The sequence below is a fragment of the Doryrhamphus excisus genome, chromosome 7, assembly GCF_030265055.1.
Source record: "Doryrhamphus excisus isolate RoL2022-K1 chromosome 7, RoL_Dexc_1.0, whole genome shotgun sequence".
In the NCBI taxonomy this organism is placed as follows: domain Eukaryota; kingdom Metazoa; phylum Chordata; class Actinopteri; order Syngnathiformes; family Syngnathidae; genus Doryrhamphus; species Doryrhamphus excisus.
In genome coordinates, this window is record NC_080472.1 from 12,441,464 (window position 1) to 12,461,119 (window position 19,656).

A 19,656-nucleotide genomic window follows, 5' to 3' on the forward strand; every position below is an offset into this window, starting at 1 on the left:
TCTTTCTTTGTCATTTATTCATCTTTAATACCATTAAATGCTGCCTGCAACATCACCTGATGAAGGATAATTAAGGTTAGGGTTAGGATATTTGGCTTATTCAATATTATTGAGTATTTGGATTAAAAAAATGATTTGGACTTTTGAATAAATAAAAATATATATAAATATAAAAATAAAAATAAAAATAAAAATAAAAATAAAAATAAAAATAAAAATAAAAATAAAAATAAAAATAAAAATAAAAATAAAAATAAAAATAAAAATAAAAATAAAAATAAAAATAAAAATAAAAATGTGGTCCTTGGTGGTAAAAAGACATGCCTGGGCTGGAGAAATGAGCAGTATGTTTTCAAGTCCAGAAAAGTGAAAACTCAAACTCACTTCTCTATTCCTGAGCGCGGCCTGATGGCTCGGACAGTTTTTTGCGTCCTCTGCAGCAGGAGTACGTCTTCGCCGTCCAGCTCGTCTTCACACCAGTGACTGCAGCCCACCGCAGAGCAGATGTACCGCAGCTGAGGAACACAAGCCGCGTGGTTAGTCGACTAAACCAGATAAGAAAAGTCTTCCAAACTTTAAAGTCATTCAAGAACTGACCTTGCCACTGTACGTCCCCAGACCATAAGTAGTGAGGGATTTGCCCCCGACCAGGACGGTGTCGTCTCCGATGCGGTAGGACGACTCCAGCAGGGACTCCACGCTGAAAGGCACTGCCTCCATACTCTCCCTGTCACGATTCCACTGGAACAAGGCACCGTCCAGTGAGGGGATGACCATCTTATTGCCAAACACCTGTGGAAACAATCATGTTGCTTTGTTGGAAATAAAATTCCTTGATTGTGTTCTGTAAACATTGCATGATTATGCACCGCACGCTGTGAAGTTGCAGCGTGGACTCGTCACATGCATTGCGGATGAATACAGCGCGTGCATCACTCAAAGCGATACAAAGTGGATAGTCGATGGATAACCAGCAAAGCATGATGGGTAACTTCTTACAGTAGTGGATGTGCACATGGGCTTCCCAGCATGCCTTGCGTGTTGTATATTAATAACGGTGGTAACTATATGCATGTGTATTAGTGTGGAAGCCATACCCACATCGTCTGTATCACCAGTTACGGTCAATGAGATGTAGAAAGCTAGATGAAAAGCATATAAGGGTGGAATTTGTCACAAATGAAAACAATCCTGTTTTGTTCAAAATCCACTCATTTGCGGGGTCGCACTCAGGAACTAATTACACAAAAAGCTTTCAAAGTATTGCATATTACCAAGTGTAGTGAGGGAAGTAGAGACACAGCATGAAATGATCAACACCCCAATCTCAGAAGACTAATAAGCGTTTGTGTCGCCAGGACAAACGACTTTATCTTGCAGCATCAATCGAGCAGGGACCAGTAAAGTTTGCCAAGTTGTCTCAGCTAAAAACCAACAAAACTCGTGCCAACCTGGAGATCACTCCATGACACACATGCGCCCACAAGCAGCCGCTTTGCACTCAATCCACAGGGCTCCGTTACACGAGCAAGAGCTTCGTTGCTTGACCTGCATCTTTAGCAATGGAGGATATCCTGTGTGTGTGTGTGTGTGTGTGTGTGTGTGCGTATTAAGAGGGAAGATAGGGTGACATCACTGCTAAAAATTGACCCCAATCTGAACATAAACAGCTTATCTGAGATTGGAAGTCACCATTTAGTCACAAAAAGTATTTAAAAAACCTTTTATTTCACCTGACATAACAGCAGATTAATTCCCAGTCTTTCCAGTTCACCAGTGACCTTCTGATCCAAGAGTTACTGCTTTGACAGATGCCACTTTGCAACGAGTGAGAGTAGATTTATGGTGACTTGAACGTTCCAGAAGGCTGATTAGGTGGAGAGCGCAGCCCGGGCAGAGGTGATGTCATCTCCACAGACGGAGGCGACTTAAGACCAGGAGATTTAGTAAGCTAATGAAGAGGGTGTTAACGATGGGAGCAGCTCGTCCAGCTCCCGTGTTGCCATGGGAGGCTGGATGGGGCGGCGGGTGAGTCATCCTGCGATGGACGCCTTAATCCTTATCTGACCCAGCAGTGTGTTTGCACGCTGTTTGACCTGGATCTCCTACATCAGATTTATACAGTACACAAAAGCCACAGCAAACTTGAAGTTTTGAAGTTCAATGGAATTGGCTTAAGAATTACTCATTGAAATCAGTTGTTTATATAAAAGCACACAGCAAAAACAGGCAGGGACGTCAGCAGGACGGGCGGCTCAGAGCTAAATACCATCACATTGAAATTATATAATAATAATAATAAGTATAAGCATTTCAACGTGTCGGGCCAGCCAGCAGTTGAAAAAAAATGCTGCCAAGTTACTGATATGCTAACTTCACCAGCTCGGGGAACCTCACTCCATTCTCTTTAAAATTAACATTCCGGCACATTGTAAAATTCCGCCTCTGATCAAGCATGTGGGAATACAGTATATTATCTTTGACCCCCTCCCCCCCCATATTCCTTTTATGTCTTTGTGCCAAGACTATTGGATCTAAAAGCTCTTTGTTTCATTGACTGCTCTGTAAAAGGAACCTCACATTTTACTGCTTTAACTTGCGGAAAAAAAATACTACACTGCCACACACCTAGTCAATGAATTTAAAAAATCTATATTTTATTGAAGTACATTACATATCCTTGCCTTGGGGAATGAATAGTGTCTCCGTGTGTGTTACTGTGGATGGTCCAATGCTCATGTCAAAACACAGTCAGCTCACGTGTCAGTGTGGACAACGCGGCTCTCCGAGTTGGCGGACGATGTGCAAATAAATAAATAAATAAATAAATAAATAAATAAATAAATAAAGAGAGTAAAATTGGAGCAACCGGAGAAGAAAATTTACTTTCTGCTAAAAATATCGCTCGTCTGGCCTTCTCCATTTCCTCCGCCCCGTGCAAGGAAGACTTATTGCTGGCTTGCCAGGCTAGGATGCAATCAATCACAAGCGACAATGCGGCGATCCATCACATTTCCTCATTCATTCGTTTGGTGCTGCACGGCTATGCAAGTGGGTGATGACATCATCTCTGGTCAGAAGCATTACCTCACTCAAACATCCCCCACCCCTTCATCCCTTTACCCTCGCCGGCATGACTCACATGGCTTTGACACCCTCGTCCAACCACACACACGCACACGCACACACACACACACAAACAAGTGAATCCTCTTCTTTTTCTGCAGACAAAGCTGTTTGCGGCTCTTCTGTACAACAAAAAAAGAAGACACACATGCAGCAGGTGACTGGCTGTCTCCTCCCACGGCATGATGGGGGCTAGCCAATGGCACGGCGGCAGACCCCTCCCCACCAAGACTCTAATCACCGAGCAGACTGTCTGAAAACCACAAGCCGATCCCGGGCGCACAACCTGCACGCGGCACAGCGACATGCCATGTTACTGAGGGCAGAGGTGGCCAAGCTCATTCTAAATAAATAAATTAATACCCCCCCCCACACACACACACACACACACACTCTTGGGATCATAATACGTGACGTCACAGCCAGACACCAGGGTCACTGAGGACAGGCGTGCTTTCGCCGTCAGCCAAATGAAAGTTAACAGGTGAAAAATGAAAGATGTCACACACAAGTCCTCATGAAGATGTTAGATGCCGGTTTGGTAACATAGCGTCACACCGTCGCCTTAACAGTCTCCTCTCTCAGGGTACAAACATTCAACAAAAAATAGAAATAAAATGCAGTAGAATTTGGATTTTGTAAATGAAAATAATCTCTTCTAGGGTCAAACTGTGGCCATCATAAATCATTCATTCATTCATTCATTTTCTACCGCTTATCCTCACGAGGGTCGCGGGGGTGCTGGAGCCTATCCCAGCTGTCTTCGAGGCGGGACTGGTGGCCAGCCAATCACAGGGCACATATAGACAAACAACCATTCACACTCACATTCATACCTATGGACAATTTGGAGTGGCCAATTAACCTAGCATGTTTTTGGAATGTGGGAGGAAACCGGAGTACCCGGAGAAAACCCACGCATGCACGGGGAGAACATGCAAACTCCACACAGAGATGGCCGAGGGTGGGATTAAACTCGGGTCTCCTAGCTCTGAGGTCTGCGGGCTAACCACACGAGCGCCGTGCAGCCCCCATCATAAATCATTACAGGCAATTTTAAGTAACATTTATAATTTTTAGCAGCTGATATTAAAATGCTGAATCTTAACACAGCTTAAATCAAACCTATGAAATTGAACGTTTAGATTTAAATCAGTAGTGTGTGTGTAATAGGTAGAAATTAGGTAGAAAATAATTAGGTAGAAAAAAAACATACATAAGTCGCACTGGAGTATCAGTCACATTTTTTGCGGGTAATTCATTTTACAAACTACTTGACCAAAACAGACATTACGTCCTCTTGGAAGGCAAGTTGTAACAATAAAAGAATAGAGAACAGGCTGAATAGGTGTAAGATATGCTAACACAATGCTTATTCAGCTACACAAAAAATAAACATGAACACAAAAGGTGTCCAGTGTTTATGGAACATAAACACTTTTTTCATTTATAAGTCGCTCTGGAGTATAAGTCGCAGGAACAGCCAACCTATGAAAAAAAATTTGACTTATTTTCCGGAAAATACGGTACTTATTTGAGCTCTAACACAAAAGCTAAAATGTGGCTGCATCCATGGACTTCAATTGGATGGTTTCCTGTATGAAAAAGTTTGTCCGCCCCTGGTTTTAATTCAGATGTTGGTGTTGCTGAGATGACAAAAATCATCCCTCTGGTGTGATTTGTGTTCTCATGCCAGGATTAAACAAAGCTGCCGTGAAATCTCCTTTCACGTTGTCACATTATCATTAAAGGCCCGTGGCAGGCAGTCCAACCAGGAAGATGTTTTATGTTCCTATGTAGCGTTCTATGAGAAGACGGGTGCGAGAATAGACACGTTAGAATGAATAATGCAGGAACACCGTGAAAGAAGAACAATGTATTTGTCACCCTGTAAAAAAAATACTTGAAATGTCTGAAAGTTCTGCAGGAGCGCAGCCAAGCTGTCAGCCAGCGACTCCATGAAAACAACACGATGATGTCTTTATAGTCAAGGTCACATTTACATGGTGGTGCCACTGGGGTTCAACCACACTGAGACACGTGGAAATATGATTGTGCTGAGAGGATCCTTTAGGGGGATTTATACTTTAGAAATCTAGGAGCGCAGAGAGGAAATAAAGACTCTCTTGACTTCCAAGATTGAGTTTTAAATCTCAAACCAGGAGCTTCTGATAGTTGGAGGACTTTCATTCTGAATTTCCCACAAGAACTCAGGAGACCGGCTTACAGCTTGACAAAAGTTGCAAAGTAAACAACTAGTGATGGGCATTTAACCATTTTAAATCGCAATTAACTCATTTGCAAGGGAACCATGTGTGAGCCATTTTAATACTGCATAAAACATGCTATGTTCTCTTTTATTGTGGAGTTGCATCATCACCTCTTTGTGCCTCTTGTGCAAAAAAAAAACTAAACATAAAAGACGTCAAAATACGCCTGATAGCAAATGAGTTAAATCACATCATCATGCTCAAAATTCAGTAAGTACTTAAAAAATAGTAGATTTCTTAGCGTGATATAATATGATTTGTGACACATGGCTCACAATAAAGATAATATCTATGGTGATTTTATTTTCGGTGTCAAACCGTGAGACTATTTTCGATTGGTGGACAGAGGATGGTCCCTTGGAAGCTATCTTCCATCCTTGTCTTTTATACATGGTGCATTTGTGGGAGCCGTACATTACGTCGCCAGGCTATGTCCCACTATAGCACAGCGGGGTGCCCCGTGCACCCCACCGCTTCCTGTCCACATGCCTACAGAGGGAGAGACTAACATTAAACGGATCCCGGTCCTCTGTGACGGGCCGGCTCCCCTGAGTAGGAAACCTGACATGGAGCGAGTCCACATCAAACAGAAAAAAAGGCATGTGTGTGTGTGTGTGCAAAAGTGCTCACTGTAGTCCCGCTCGGCGCGCCACTTGGCTTTTTAGCGTGTCAATGTGGGCGGTTAAGCTGCCGCGTACGTGTTCATCCCAGGGTCTTGCTGCGTTTGTATGTTTAAACCTCAGCAGCCAACAAAAGAGAATAATCCTCCAGGCGAAACAGCTACTCTTAGCGTGGGGCGCGAGTACACGGTGTTTGATGCCCATTGTGAGAGTGTTTACATGTTGGGAATGTAGGCGCATGCTCCGTGTTCAAAGTGCACTGAGTTCAGCCACTGGTATTATGGGGGTGGGGGGTGGGGGGTGGGGGGGGGGCATCCTTGACCTCCAAATGGAGGTCTTTTTATCTTATAGAACTGAAAGTTAAACCTGCTAAATCTGTTAAATACATGTGTATTACAAGTATTAATACCGGTGTAAACTGCACGGTGTTAGTATACGAGGCGTGCACGGCGTTTGCATACCTCAGGTTTGCTGAGGCTGGAGGACACCAGGCACCCTGAGCCGACGTCCAGATCCCACTGCTTCCGACCTTGGTTGTGAGGATCCAGAGCAGAGATGCGCCCATCCAGAGTACTGATGATCACAAGAGACCTGCGGGATGAAGGCTGACCATTAGAAAACACCACCAACTGGATCCAGTACATGGAGTACAATTTAAGTTTTGGGGGGTTCCAGTGGTGCACCACTGTACCGTACTTTTAGCTAGACAGATTACTGCAATGTATAAAGTGGAACAGTGTTTGGGGTGGCCCGGCACAAATACACTTGGACAAATACACTTGGACCGCCCTCACCCACCTTCAGCATCCCACCTTTGCCATGACAACAGCAGCCCATTGTGCGATGAGTTACAGCTTCACTGTACGTGAAGACAACAAGGTAATGGTGTGACAACTATGACCATTTCAGCTAATATTTCTAATAAATAATAAGTATTTAAGTAAATTCCGTGTGGGAATTAAGCAGGCCTCCGTACCAAAGCCAAGGATCTACTTCTTCCTTCTACTTGGAGGACACTTGGCAACTTTATGGCAACACCGCCTTGTTGGTAGGCAGGCCTTTGAAGCCCCCCAGGGACGAGGAGACGAGGACAGATGGTCGTGGTGTGAATGCACACATTGCAACTTTCCACAGGCCATTACAAACATAAAAAAACCCGGGTTCATTTACATTTAAACTCTCAAATAAATGTTTAACGCTCAGACGGTGCCGAGCGGTAACTGCAGGCAAGAGCGGAATGAGCGGAGGTGTCTGCTCCACCCTTTGTGCTGCACTGCTGCTTGTCAATCAAGGGTGGAGCTGTGTGCACGGAGTATTGATTGGAGCCAGGCTGTCACTGATGCTTTCAGCTCTATTTAACCTGAACACATACCGCTGAGGGTCAACTGCAGGTTTTAATTACTCAGCCGCACTGCCGTAAAAGTGAGATGGCACCATCAATTAAGCCAATTAAATATAGTGCATCCTCTACACCTGAATGCTTGTTATTGTTTGATCATTTTTATTTCCATTATTCATGAAGGGAATAATTGCTTTGAAACGTGATTACATCTGAAGAGAGTGGACGGTGTTTGACGTTAAAAGGTTGTACGCTACTAGCATCTCTCACTCTCACTGAAGAGAAATAATCTGTTATTGACTTGATGTATTGAACACCTCTTAGCCATCAAGGAGGAGTAAGCCTGGAAACAGAGGCAAGGATTAATCCTAATCAATATGAGGAAGTTGTGTCTTGTGTTCCAGTGTTCCCAATCAGAGAGCAACACTTGCTGCTTATCTGAGACAGGACCAAGGAGCGTGCACCAAAAGGCAAACACGGTAATGAGCCATGTGTCTTTCTGCGCCATCAAAAGCCCAGATGATCTCCCTAAATCTGCTCCTGGCATTATCAGGAGTGCTAAGAAGAAACACTGTTTTTCCTCGCTCAGCTACCAATAAAAAAAGAAGAAATTTGGTCTTTCTATTGGCTGTCGGAGCCCACCAAAAATATTGGGGCCGATTGGTTGTTGCTAAGCAGTTGCCTCTGTGAGAGGACGAAGGCTAAGCACCAGAGGCCCCGCCCACTTCAAGTCATGCTGAGAATGAAGAAGTCAGTGGGAGCGCCGAGTACAAGTTGAGATGGAGATGAAAAGCGCTGTTGATAAAGGATGAGGAGGAGGGTGGGAGACGCATGTAGTGTGACGGTAATGGAGTAAATGAGCGGCAGCAGCACGGAACGAACGGAGCAAACCAAACAAAAGACGCCGACTGAAGAAAAAGGCCCCCAAAGCAGCGTTTACAACTGCAGGCAGTTGATTTTCTAGTCGCCACGGGGACGGAGCAGCCGAAGAAGACAGGGGTGTGGGGCTCCGAGTGGGGGAGGCGGGCGGGGAGGGCAACAGACGGCGGCTCGTTAGCGTCTTTCTTAGTATAACGCTGTCAGCGTGTCATAATAGCGGCGAGCACATCTTCAATCACAAAACGCACGCCAGAGCAGGGATCCAATTAGCCTTGCTCTCACAGCTCCTTGTAGAGACCCCCCCCCCCCCCCCCCCACACACACACACACAGCGAGGTGTGAAAGCGGGCTGTAAACACACTCCATTGAAAGAAACAAGCAGGATGTTTACATATGGCAGGTCTCTAAAGGAGCACAGCATCAACCAATCCCACCCGCCTCCAGCTTTTCAGCAGCCATTGGAGTCCGTGTTGTCCTCCGCGCTCAGCCAATGGGCACACGGTCCTGCGCGGCACGGGCCAATGGCAGCATCGGGCTGCTTGTAACCATGCGACAGCGAGCGGCGGCGGCGGCCTAGATGCAACAAAAATACCAGCGCATGGGGAGCACGTGGTAGGGAGAAAGTTATGGATGCAGCGCTCAGCCGGCCGCACCCAGCATCCGAACATCAACGCCAGCATCAGCACCAAGTGGGCACTCCACATTAGGTGTGGCGGTGCACACACTGACCTGGTCCATCCTGAAGTGTTGAGAAAACAAAGAGCGCACAATGTTAACACAAAAGGGAAGTAAGAGCTTTGGAGGCTAAAGGTGTAAATCCCATGGTGCACTGCAGGTTTTTGGGTGGTTTATGAGGCAACTCAATGTCTATCCGGCAAAAAACGTGCTTTCTTCCACCTAATACACAAAAAAGGGTCATGATAATTCAGAAAAGTTACACTAAACTACAGTATTGTGTTATAAAGTCTGTATAATGCTGTAAAAATGTTTTGTATATGTTATATATATATATACAGTGAAGAAAATAAGTATTTGAACACCCTGCTATTTTGCTATTTCTCCCACTTAGAAATCATGGAGGGGTCTGAAATTTTCATCGTAGGTGCATGTCCACTGTGAGAGAGATAAACTAAAAAGAAAAATCCAGAAATCACAATGCATGATTTTTTAACAATTTATTTGTGTGATACAGCTGCAAATAAGTATTTGAACACCTGTGTATCATCTAGAATTCTGACCCTGAAAGACCTGTTAGTCTGCCCATTAGAAGTCCACCTGCACTCCATGTATCATCCTGAATCAGATGCACCTGTTTGAGGTCGTTAGCTGCATAAAGACACCTGTCCACCCCATACAATCAGTAAGACTTTAACTTGTAACATGGCGAAGACCAAAGAGCTGTCCAAAGACACCAGAGACAAAATTGTACACCTCCACAAGGCTGGAAAGGGCTACGGAGCAATTACCAAGCAGCTTGGTGAAAAAAGGTCCACTGTTGGAGCTATCATTAGAAAATGGAAGAAGCTAAACATGACGGTCAATCTCAATCGGAGTGGAGCCCCATGCAAGATATCACCTCGTGGGGTCTCAATGATTCTAAGAAAGGTGAGGAATCAGCCCAGAACTACACGACAGGACTTGGTCAATGACCTGAAAAGAGCTGGGACCACCGTTTCCAAGGTTACTGTAGGTAATACACTAAGACGTCATGATGTGAAATCATGCATGGCACGAAAGGTTCCCCTGCTTAAACCAGCACATGTCAAGGCCCGTCTTAAGTTTGCATATGACCATTTGGATGATACAGAGGAGTCATGGGAGAAAGTTTTATGGTCAGATGAGACCAAAATAGAACTTTTTGGTCATAATTCCAATAAGCGTGTTTGGAGGAAGAAGAATGAAGAGTACAATCCGAAGAACACCATCCCTACTGTGAAGCATGGGGGTGGTAGCATCATGCTTTGGGGGTGTTTTTCTGCACATGGGACAGGACGAGTGCACTGCATTAAAGAGAGGATGACTGGGGCCGTGTATTGTGAGATTTTGGGGAACAACCTCCTTCCCTCTGTCAGAGCATTGAAGATGGGTCGTGGCTGGGTCTTCCAACACGAAAACGACCCGAAGCACACAGCCAGGAAAACCAAGGAGTGGCTCCGTAAGAAGCATATCAAGGTTCTAGCATGGCCCAGCCAGTCTCCAGACCTGAACCCAATCGAAAATCTTTGGAGGGAGCTCAAACTCCGTGTTTCTCAGCGACAGCCCAGAAACCTGACTGATCTAGAGAAGATCTGTGTGGAGGAGTGGGCCAAGATCCCTCCTGCAGTGTGTGCAAACCTGGTGAAAAACTACAGGAAACGTTTGACCTCTGTAATAGCAAACAAAGGCTACTGTACCAAATATTAACATTCATTTTCTCAGGTGTTCAAATACTTATTTGCAGCTGTATCACACAAATAAATTGTTAAAAAATCATGCATTGTGATTTCTGGATTTTTCTTTTTAGTTTATCTCTCTCACAGTGGACATGCACCTACGATGAAAATTTCAGACCCCTCCATGATTTCTAAGTGGGAGAAATAGCAAAATAGCAGGGTGTTCAAATACTTATTTTCTTCACTGTATATATATATATACACACTACATTATTATATCAACGTGAATGCTGCAATGCCAAGTGTATTAACCTTTCACAAATGTTGTAAAACATATTGAAAATATTGTTCATTAATATTCCAGTGAAGTAAAATGCGTCCATACTTCAGGGACAAAAGCCTTTCCTCCATTACAAACACACACACTTTTAGAACAAGTTCAGTGGCATCAAACAGGTGTTGACGATCTCTACATCTCACTGAGGAGGACTTCAGGACTCCAAGAGTCCACCTCTCATCCATCAGGGTCACTGCGGAGGAAAGGGTGTGGTTTTTAGGTAGAAAACCGTGTCTCTCCCTCCTTGCATAAGTCCGCATCCAATGCCTTCTCACACGTGGTTAAATCCAAACTGCGTGGCGCCACGCTCCTGGCAGCTGATTGGCCGAGCCGCCAACCGATGCCAGGATGCGATTGGTTGTTGCTAAGCAGTGAGGGCTGCGAAAACAAGACAGCGTGGTCCTCCTCGCTACCGGCTAACTTATTGTTTTTCTTCCTCTCTGCTCCTCACTCCCTCCCCGTCTGGAAGCGTACCTCCTATTTTTTTTGCCTTTGCCCCACCCAGACTGCTGCAGTGCTGCGGGATGTGTCCTGCCGACGAGTCGAAATAGCCTCTGACCTCATAAATCTACTTTTCTGCACCGAGAGCAACTTTTAAAACAATATCAAGCAAGCTTCAGTCAGGAAGTAAACAACTACCGCAAAAACAAATCATTCCATTTGTGGCAAAACACACAACAGAAGATGTTAATGACATAACAACACTGTAGAATCAATCATGGATCAAAACAGGCTTACATAATGACTGATTAGATAAGATTACATTATGTAAGGAGTCAACTAGGATGACTTTACACTAGACTTCACCCATTCTGGGGACAGCCGTTATTCATGAAACCCGCAGCATCTCCCCGGTTACAGCCAGACGATTACTGGAACCAAGTTAGGCAGACAAACTAAAAAAGGAGAAAAAAGCCCAACATCAACTCCTCCTCTTATCCAGACTAACTATAGCCAGACGCATGTGGCCCTCACTCTCAAATGCTGAGGAGCAGTCCCGTCTCTTTAATGCAATTGGCCAACGAGGCGCCCTGATCAGCCCATTGGCTGTTGCTAAGCAGTAGGCTGCCGGGAGCCGGAGCGGCGAGCGCGGCACCTCACAAGAGCTGTTGCCGCCACAGGGCCCTGAGGGGTGGGGGGTAGTGGCGGTGTTATGGAAGGTTCAAACGATGCTGCTGTCCTCTCACCTCCAAGAGCTCCCATAGGTGCTGCTGGGGCCCCGGTGGAGAGTGCCTGCTGGCGGCGGTATCAAACCTAGCAGCAGCACATGCATGATTCACACACACACACACACACACACACACACCTGCACATGTAAACACGCGGTCTCCAGGGTGGCGTTTGTAACGTGCACAGAGCAGCCTTTACAGGTGAGGTGACAGCAGCTGGCGTCAGAGTGATGCTACATCAAAGCAATATTTGATCAGCATCTGCAATATTTATAGACGACAGGAAACGCATGACAGCGCGTGGAGGGTACAAAACAACACAAATATATACAAATGACATCACGTCACACTCCACAATAACAATAACAGTTTGTTTTGAACTCCAAAATCTTAATTTTGAAAACAGTAACACACCAAAGACAAGGAACAACGTTGTAAACAAGGGAAGTCAGAGAGCGCAGACGCCCGCCTCCTCTGGGAGATAAACAGCCCGCAAAATGGCCACAACATAATAATGGTAGACCTGTTGACGTTAGGTGACTTTGTTGAGCAACTCCAGCATCACTATACGCATTCTAACTTGTTAGCATATTTCCACTTTTCTGACCCATAAATGTAGTATTCTGGTATTAAACAATGCCAAAGTTTCAGATAATGAGGTTTGCGGATTTGGAAGTCAGCCCTAAAAGACGTTTGGGATGGCTCAAAACACTCAGATGGCGTTGTAAAACTGGAGGTTTGTGATGTCACACATAGACGTCCTTATATGGGCGTGAACTGAAGGCCAGATACGGTCTCTGCCCTCCCCCAAGCTCTGCTTCTGTTTACGTTGTTAGCAATGGCTCCCAGGAAGTATTTCTTCAGGTGTAAGGCAAAGCTACATTTGTTTACAATTCCTAACGATGCAAACATCAGGCACAAGTGGTTAGAGTTCCAGATTCCCTACCAGCAAAAGAAAAAAGATTTTAATCTGTCAACAGCATTTCACAGTGGACTGTTTAGTAAACATGACATGCAGTTGCCCCAAGTGTAACAACTCCATTACACGATACAGATGCTGTCAAAAACCTAAAGCTAAAATGCTAAAGCTAGCATCAGACGTCCTGGCGTTCTCTTTTCTGGAGAAACTTGGGACTGCCCAGTCTCTACTTCCGGATCGGATTCAGGATCCAACACATACGGTGGACATACGACGTTTATCATCAACTCCTCTACCGTTTATCAACTCCTATAAAGTTGGTTCGGCAGCTAGCAGCACAACACCGGAAGTCCTCCTAAGCGCTTGGGAGTGTGACCAACCACGGTGGAGTGGGCATGGCTGGAGGCGGGCTGTGGGTGGAATAAATTCAAACAGACCGTTGTTGCGGGAAGCACTAAGTCCAAAGTCCTAAGAAATACAGCTAGAATAGGTGCAGATTCTGGAAGATCTAGAAAGCTTTCTGTGCTGGTTACCATTGTTAGCTGATCCCTAAGTCCTATGAGTCCACAACTCAATACAAAGGCATCATCATTTCTTATGAACCTTGTGAAGGGCGCAGATATCAGTTGGAAACCAAAAGAAAAATATATGTGTGCACACCCACGCGCCCACAGTCATCCAGAAATGGTACATCTTCATGCAGTATTGGTGGAAAATGAAGTTTCACAAAAAGATGATCTCCTGTCATGGTGTTCATTAAAACAGACAAATCTGTCATCTTCTTTGTGTTTGTTATTCTACACTTTTTTTAATCTAAAGAAATCCTCATTTGAAATGTGGTTTGATCTCCATCATGGACAACTGATGCTTTTTGACTTTTATATAAATGCTACATATATCACTGCTAGCACAGCTTGTTCTTGTTAATATTGTTAAGATTCTTAAGATCTTTCACCTTTCTTTCAACTCCGATATTTAAATGACTGATTCTGCGGACTTTGATTGACGCAACTTTGTAGTTGCTTCACAAACTTCACAAAAAAGGCAACAAAGAACACAGCAAGTTTGCTGCCTAAAAATGCCCACAAAAATAAAAAACACAAAGCAAATCTTATTGCTGGGCTGTTTTGAACACAGAGTTTGTGGTCAATATTGCAGTAGAACTACAACACAGGCGGTATAAAGTGAATGGAGTCAGGTGTTCCAGACTTTGGTGGAGGTGATAACCCTTTCCTCTCCAGGAATCATCATTTCAGTTGAGAGGGAATTAACAGGCATGATTAATTGATTACTGATAATGTAGATCAGGTCTGGATAAATGACTGACTCTTTGGACTTTGAGGCTTCAATGCATTTTGCAGCCACGGAGGAGGCATGGCAAAGTTTGCAAAAGGGCAAGAGAGAACACAGGAAGTTTGCTGCTTAGACGGGATGCCACGGAAATCCAAAACACAAAGCAAACTTTGCTGCAGGACAGCGTTTGAACAGAGGCTAAAGCAAGTACACTGTAGAACGTGAATGGAGTCATGCTTTCCACACTGCTGGAGTTTGTGTGTGCTTTGGTGGAGGTTTTTTCCCTACTAAACTGCATTCACATGTTGATTCACGCGATGATATTTCCTCACAAAGAATCATTTTCTTGCGAGCATTTGACTGCAACCACTTAATTTAAACCATTGTGGACTGCCAACATTTTTAATATATTGCTACTTTCCCCATTCATCAACGAAGGATCCGTCTACAAGCCCGCTGTACTAATAAAACATACATCAGAAAGTGCTAAAAGCAAGCAGTCAGCGTCGGGGCGTGACCGCTGATTAGGATGAACGCTGCAAACTCTCGGTGTTGCAGCCGAGGAGCCCGGCAGGGGAATTAGCTGCTTCTATCAGCGCTAACTGCTTGCCTAATTACTTCTGATTTCCTCTTGATGCCGGTCTAGAAGCGACTGGTAGGCGTGCACCAGCGTGGAATGAAGAGGACGCTTGGCATGTATCTAGTATGTGCTGTAAATATTGAACCCCCACATGATGGTATAGCATCTATAAATACTAAGATAACGCTAATAAAGGCTAGCTTGGCTGTGTTAAGTAGCTGCAGTGTGGCTCCTGGGGCTTGTAAGCACAACTGACATTTTCTCCTTAAAGCGAGAACCTCATCAATAAAACGTTGGGCAGGAAACTGTTTTACCATCAAGAATCTCAGGAGCAGCAAGTTCAATATGTTTTTTTCCAATTTCATGAATGGTTTTGATCTGTCTGCAGCCAGGAAAAGACAGACAAGTGTGTTTAAAATACTACACACGGAATAATTTAACAGTAAAGGGCCCGAGACACTGAATGAAGAATACTTGAAGTATCAGCACTAGCGGCGGTCAAGAGGGAGGAGAAACGGGCGAGGGAGGCATGAGAAACACACTGCAGCAAACATTAAAGTGGGCATCAAACTGATGCAGGACAAAATCAATATCCGAGAGGCGCATCTCACTTTTGTTGAGGATGGAAGCCAGATGAACAGTTTTAGATACAAAAGTGACACGCGAGTGCATGAAAATATGTGGACAAATGTCAGATGATTGCCCTTTGAATGTTCAGCTGCCGTCATCGTCCGTGTCTGAATGATGACAACAGGTCACAGACTACATGGTGTCCGTCCGTATGCGGCTGGCACAAAAAGCATTATTAGTACCGTAGATTAATGTCACCTTTGCTCATCTGTAGAGCAACCACTGAGTAAGGGCTCTAGGACTGTGTACTATAGATGCATAAAGATTCCATTATTATACACTTACTATCTGTTATGAACAATTACTTGTGGCTGGCAATAAATCGGCCTACCTATTTGCCTCCTTTACAAAGATGGTCATTCTCACTTTTCATTACGGCAAACTGCATGTTTATTATAGTAGTTTGTGGTGGCGTCCACATGCATGCTGCAGAGAGGTGTTTCTAAAAAAATTTGACCGCCGTTTTAGCTGCATGAGAAGGTCGAGAAGGTCAAAATATGAAAAACAGCATCTTTATGATACAATATTGTTGTGAACCACCGGCAAGTACATCTTCGATAATCAACACGTTGGAGCACTACCATCTTTGTTAAGACTGATCTCCTTACATCAGGGTTATCCAACTGGTGGCCCATGAGCCAAATACACGCCAAATGACATTTTTTGTAGTGGATTACTAAAAACACAAGTATATTCACTTGCAAAAACAACATTCGTTCATTCATTTTCTACCGCTTATCCTCACGAGGGTCGCAGGGGGTGCTGGAGCCTATCCCAGCTATCTTCGGACGAGAGGCGGTGTACACCCTGGACTGGTGGCCAGCCAATCACAGGGCACAAATAGACAAACAACCATTCACACTCACATACATACCTATGGACAATTTGGAGTGGCCAATTAACCTAGCATGTTTTTGGAATGTGGGAGGAAACCGAAGTACCCGGAGAAAACCCACGCATGCACGAGGAGAACATGCAAACTCCACACAGAGATGGCCGAGGGTGGGACTGAACTCGGGTCTCCTAGCTGTCAGGTCTACGTGCTAATCACTCGTACCCCTGTGCAGCCCCGAAAAACAACATATGAAGAGCAAAATATGGTGACGGTAGTGTGATGGTCTGGGGCGGTTTTGCTGCTTCAGGACCTAGAAGACTTGCTGTGATGAATGGAACCATGAATTCTGCAGTCTACCAAAAATCCTGAAGGAGAATGTTTGTCCGTCTGTTCACAACATCAGGCTGAAACCAACTTGGGTTCTGCAACAAGACAATGATCTACAACACACCAGCAAGTCCACCTCTGAATGGCTGAAGAAAAACACAATGAAGACTTTGGAGTGGCCTAGTCAAGGTCCTGACCTGAATCCTATTGAGATGCTGTGGTATGACCTCAAAATTGTGCTTCATGCTGAAGCCCCCCCCCAGTGTGGCTGAATGACAACAGTCCTGCAATGATGAAAAATTCCTGCACAAATTGCATTGTAAATTGCATACTTGGACTGCAGTTGTTGCTGCCAAGGGCGGACCAGTCAGGTATTTTGTTTGGGGGGCAATCACTTTTCCCACACAGGGCCATGTTGGTTAGGATTTTTTCCCACCCTTAATAAAAATTTTCATTTAAAAACTGCATTTTGTGTTCAGTCGTGTTGTCATCGACTAATATTTAAATGAGTTTGGTGATCTAAAACATTGAAGTGTGACAAAGGGAAAATTTCACGTCCCTTTCGGTCAGAGTCGGACCGTCTGGAATAAATTGACTCTAACCAAGGTGTAAGTGTAAGGTGTGCAAAAACATAGGTGTGCAAACACAAACAACACCTAGAGGTCAATAACTTCCTGCACAACTTGTACAGCATTTTTAACAATATGTCCAAAAAAAAACAGTCCTATCAAATAGCGGATATATGAATATTTTTGTTTATAGCAGGTTTTCAGAAATGGCACATTAATGTCACAGAGTGGCTCAGTGACCAATGAAAATATATTGCTTGTTTTTTGGTGAAGGTAAAAAATGTTAATTATGACAGAGCATAGCATTTATATGGAATTATATTCAAAATAATAATAATAGTGACGAGGGAAGGGAATAGAAGGCATTGTGCAGGTTTACCTAATAAAGTGACCAGAGGGCTATTTTTGGGAAACACATGCAGCCATATGTCATTAAAAACAACAAATACAAAGTACTTTAATGGCCCAATAGACAAAATATAGCAAATGTGGTGCTTTAATAGTAACACATAACAGTCCACTTTGTAGGCAAAGTGAGCCTCAGAACAAACGGCTGGTAGATCGCGATATGACGTCCCATGCTGCAACATCACTTTGCACTATATTGACCACATGTGTTATTAAAATAGCACAACATCGAAATCTAAATGAAGCCCCATGCTGAGAATAGGACATGTCAGGTGATGACTTCAAACACAAATGAATCTCCAGATAGTGACTGTGCTTTGCTTGTTTTAGATTAAGTCAAATTACAGCTTTCTAGTTGAATTTCCAACTGGCCCAGCATCTCGTCATCAATCGCTTTTGGGTGTATTTTTATTGCAGATTTAGAAGATTAAAAGTTCAATCAAGAAAATCAAAATGTCTGGTGGTCCATTAGCAGACTTGTCCAGCTAGCTCCAATGTTTATTTTACCTCGTCTCGTCGACGTAGGAATACAAGCAACTCAATTAAGTTTAAAAGTGATTAACCTAAGGTGTATTTACACTTTTTATCACTTTTTGTTAAGTTAAAAAAAACAGCTCTGAATGAAATGTGTCGTCCAGCGCTAGCCATGAGTAGTGTTTGCTAGCTTAGACGGTCCAACTAGCCTGCTTACCTCCTCACGGGGACGTCTCCATGACTTCCTCCCAAAGTCTCTTCTGTCTCCCCGGCCTCGTCATCCTCCACCGTCACGTCTGCAGCCGCGATGGCCGGAGTGCCGACAACCTTCTCCAGGTGGAGCTTCATGACGTTGTCTCCATCGTCCACCGGGGTCGAACCCGAGCCCGATCTCCGGCCGGCGAGCTGGGGCTCCCTCCTGGAGATGGCTGCGGAGCCCTGGGTGTGCGAAGAGCCGAGTCCGACGAGCACTTTGAGCAGCAGCAGGAGCAGCAGGGCAATGCTCACCTTTCCAAAGTGAAGCCCCCTTTCCATTTGTAAGACTGGCACATTAGTGAAACATGACATTTACATGCCACTGGCCGTGTAAATCCTAACATACGAAATAAGTCCAAAAGTGTAAAACACGCTAAGGTATGAGTAAAAGAATGGGGGGCAGGGTGTGCCCTAAAGTTACCTTCTGTTCACTTCTCTGTGTAATTACACAGACTCCTTCAAACACGATGTTATTGCCTTTATAGTTGACGCAAGACTCGCCGTGGTTACGCTTTAAGCCCCGCCTTGTTTCTATCCCACAATTGGACAAGGAAAACATGAGTTCAACAGACAAGTCACCTGGAACTTTCTATTGGCCTAAGAGTTGTCAGTTACGAAGGGTCGCATACTAAGCACAATGCAATTGGACCACATTCCTGCCACTCCGAGAGAAGCCCGCCGATATTGCCAGCTTCAATAAACACTGCATTTCATTCGGCCAAGTCCCCTGTCTGTCGAAATGACGCATGCGCGCAGAAGTAGCCAATCTGGGGGGCAGGCGATTGGTAGGACGTGTATCCGTCAGTCCAATCAGACGAGTTGGATATTTATGTATTCGGTCTCGATTTACTAACACCATTGGTTTGTGCTGCTGTCAATCATTTGTAGTTGTCAAGTCAGCTGACGCAAAATCACCAACGTGGCTGCAGAAGTGACTTTTGGCTGCATTTCCTCTTCCTGGTACAAGGCTAAACAGGAAATACAATGACCCGCAAACAAGTAGTGTTATTACCCTGAAATAAATATACAATACAATTTAAATGACAGGAAGCACAATAAACGGATGGATGTGTAAGCATCGATTTTTTCGGATGACGATATAGCATGCAAGAAATAACCAAATTGTTGGACTGGATTAAAACCAGTGAACGGATTAGCTTGAACCGGTTACTTGCAATGACGTTTGTCTTCACAGCGCCTCCATGTGGCAGCACAGGCACATGACAACCAAATAGTTTCTTTAAAACCACCCAG

The 19,656-nt window shown here is 44.4% G+C and overlaps 1 protein-coding gene across 1 annotated transcript in view; it reads right to left on the minus strand.

The window, feature by feature from the left end:
* eif2ak3 (eukaryotic translation initiation factor 2-alpha kinase 3) overlaps window positions 1-19,116 on the minus strand; it is a 30,376-nt gene extending 11,260 nt beyond the window's left edge. Inside the window, exons 1-4 of the mRNA XM_058078700.1 lie at window positions 18,365-19,116; window positions 6,478-6,607; window positions 598-792; window positions 385-515 (exon numbers count right to left, since the gene is read on the minus strand). Of these exons, the coding sequence (XP_057934683.1) occupies window positions 385-515; window positions 598-792; window positions 6,478-6,607; window positions 18,365-18,714 (806 nt within the window). The 5' untranslated portion in view covers window positions 18,715-19,116. The remainder of the gene's footprint in view (window positions 1-384; window positions 516-597; window positions 793-6,477; window positions 6,608-18,364) is intronic.
* Window positions 19,117-19,656: the final 540 nt, after the last annotated feature.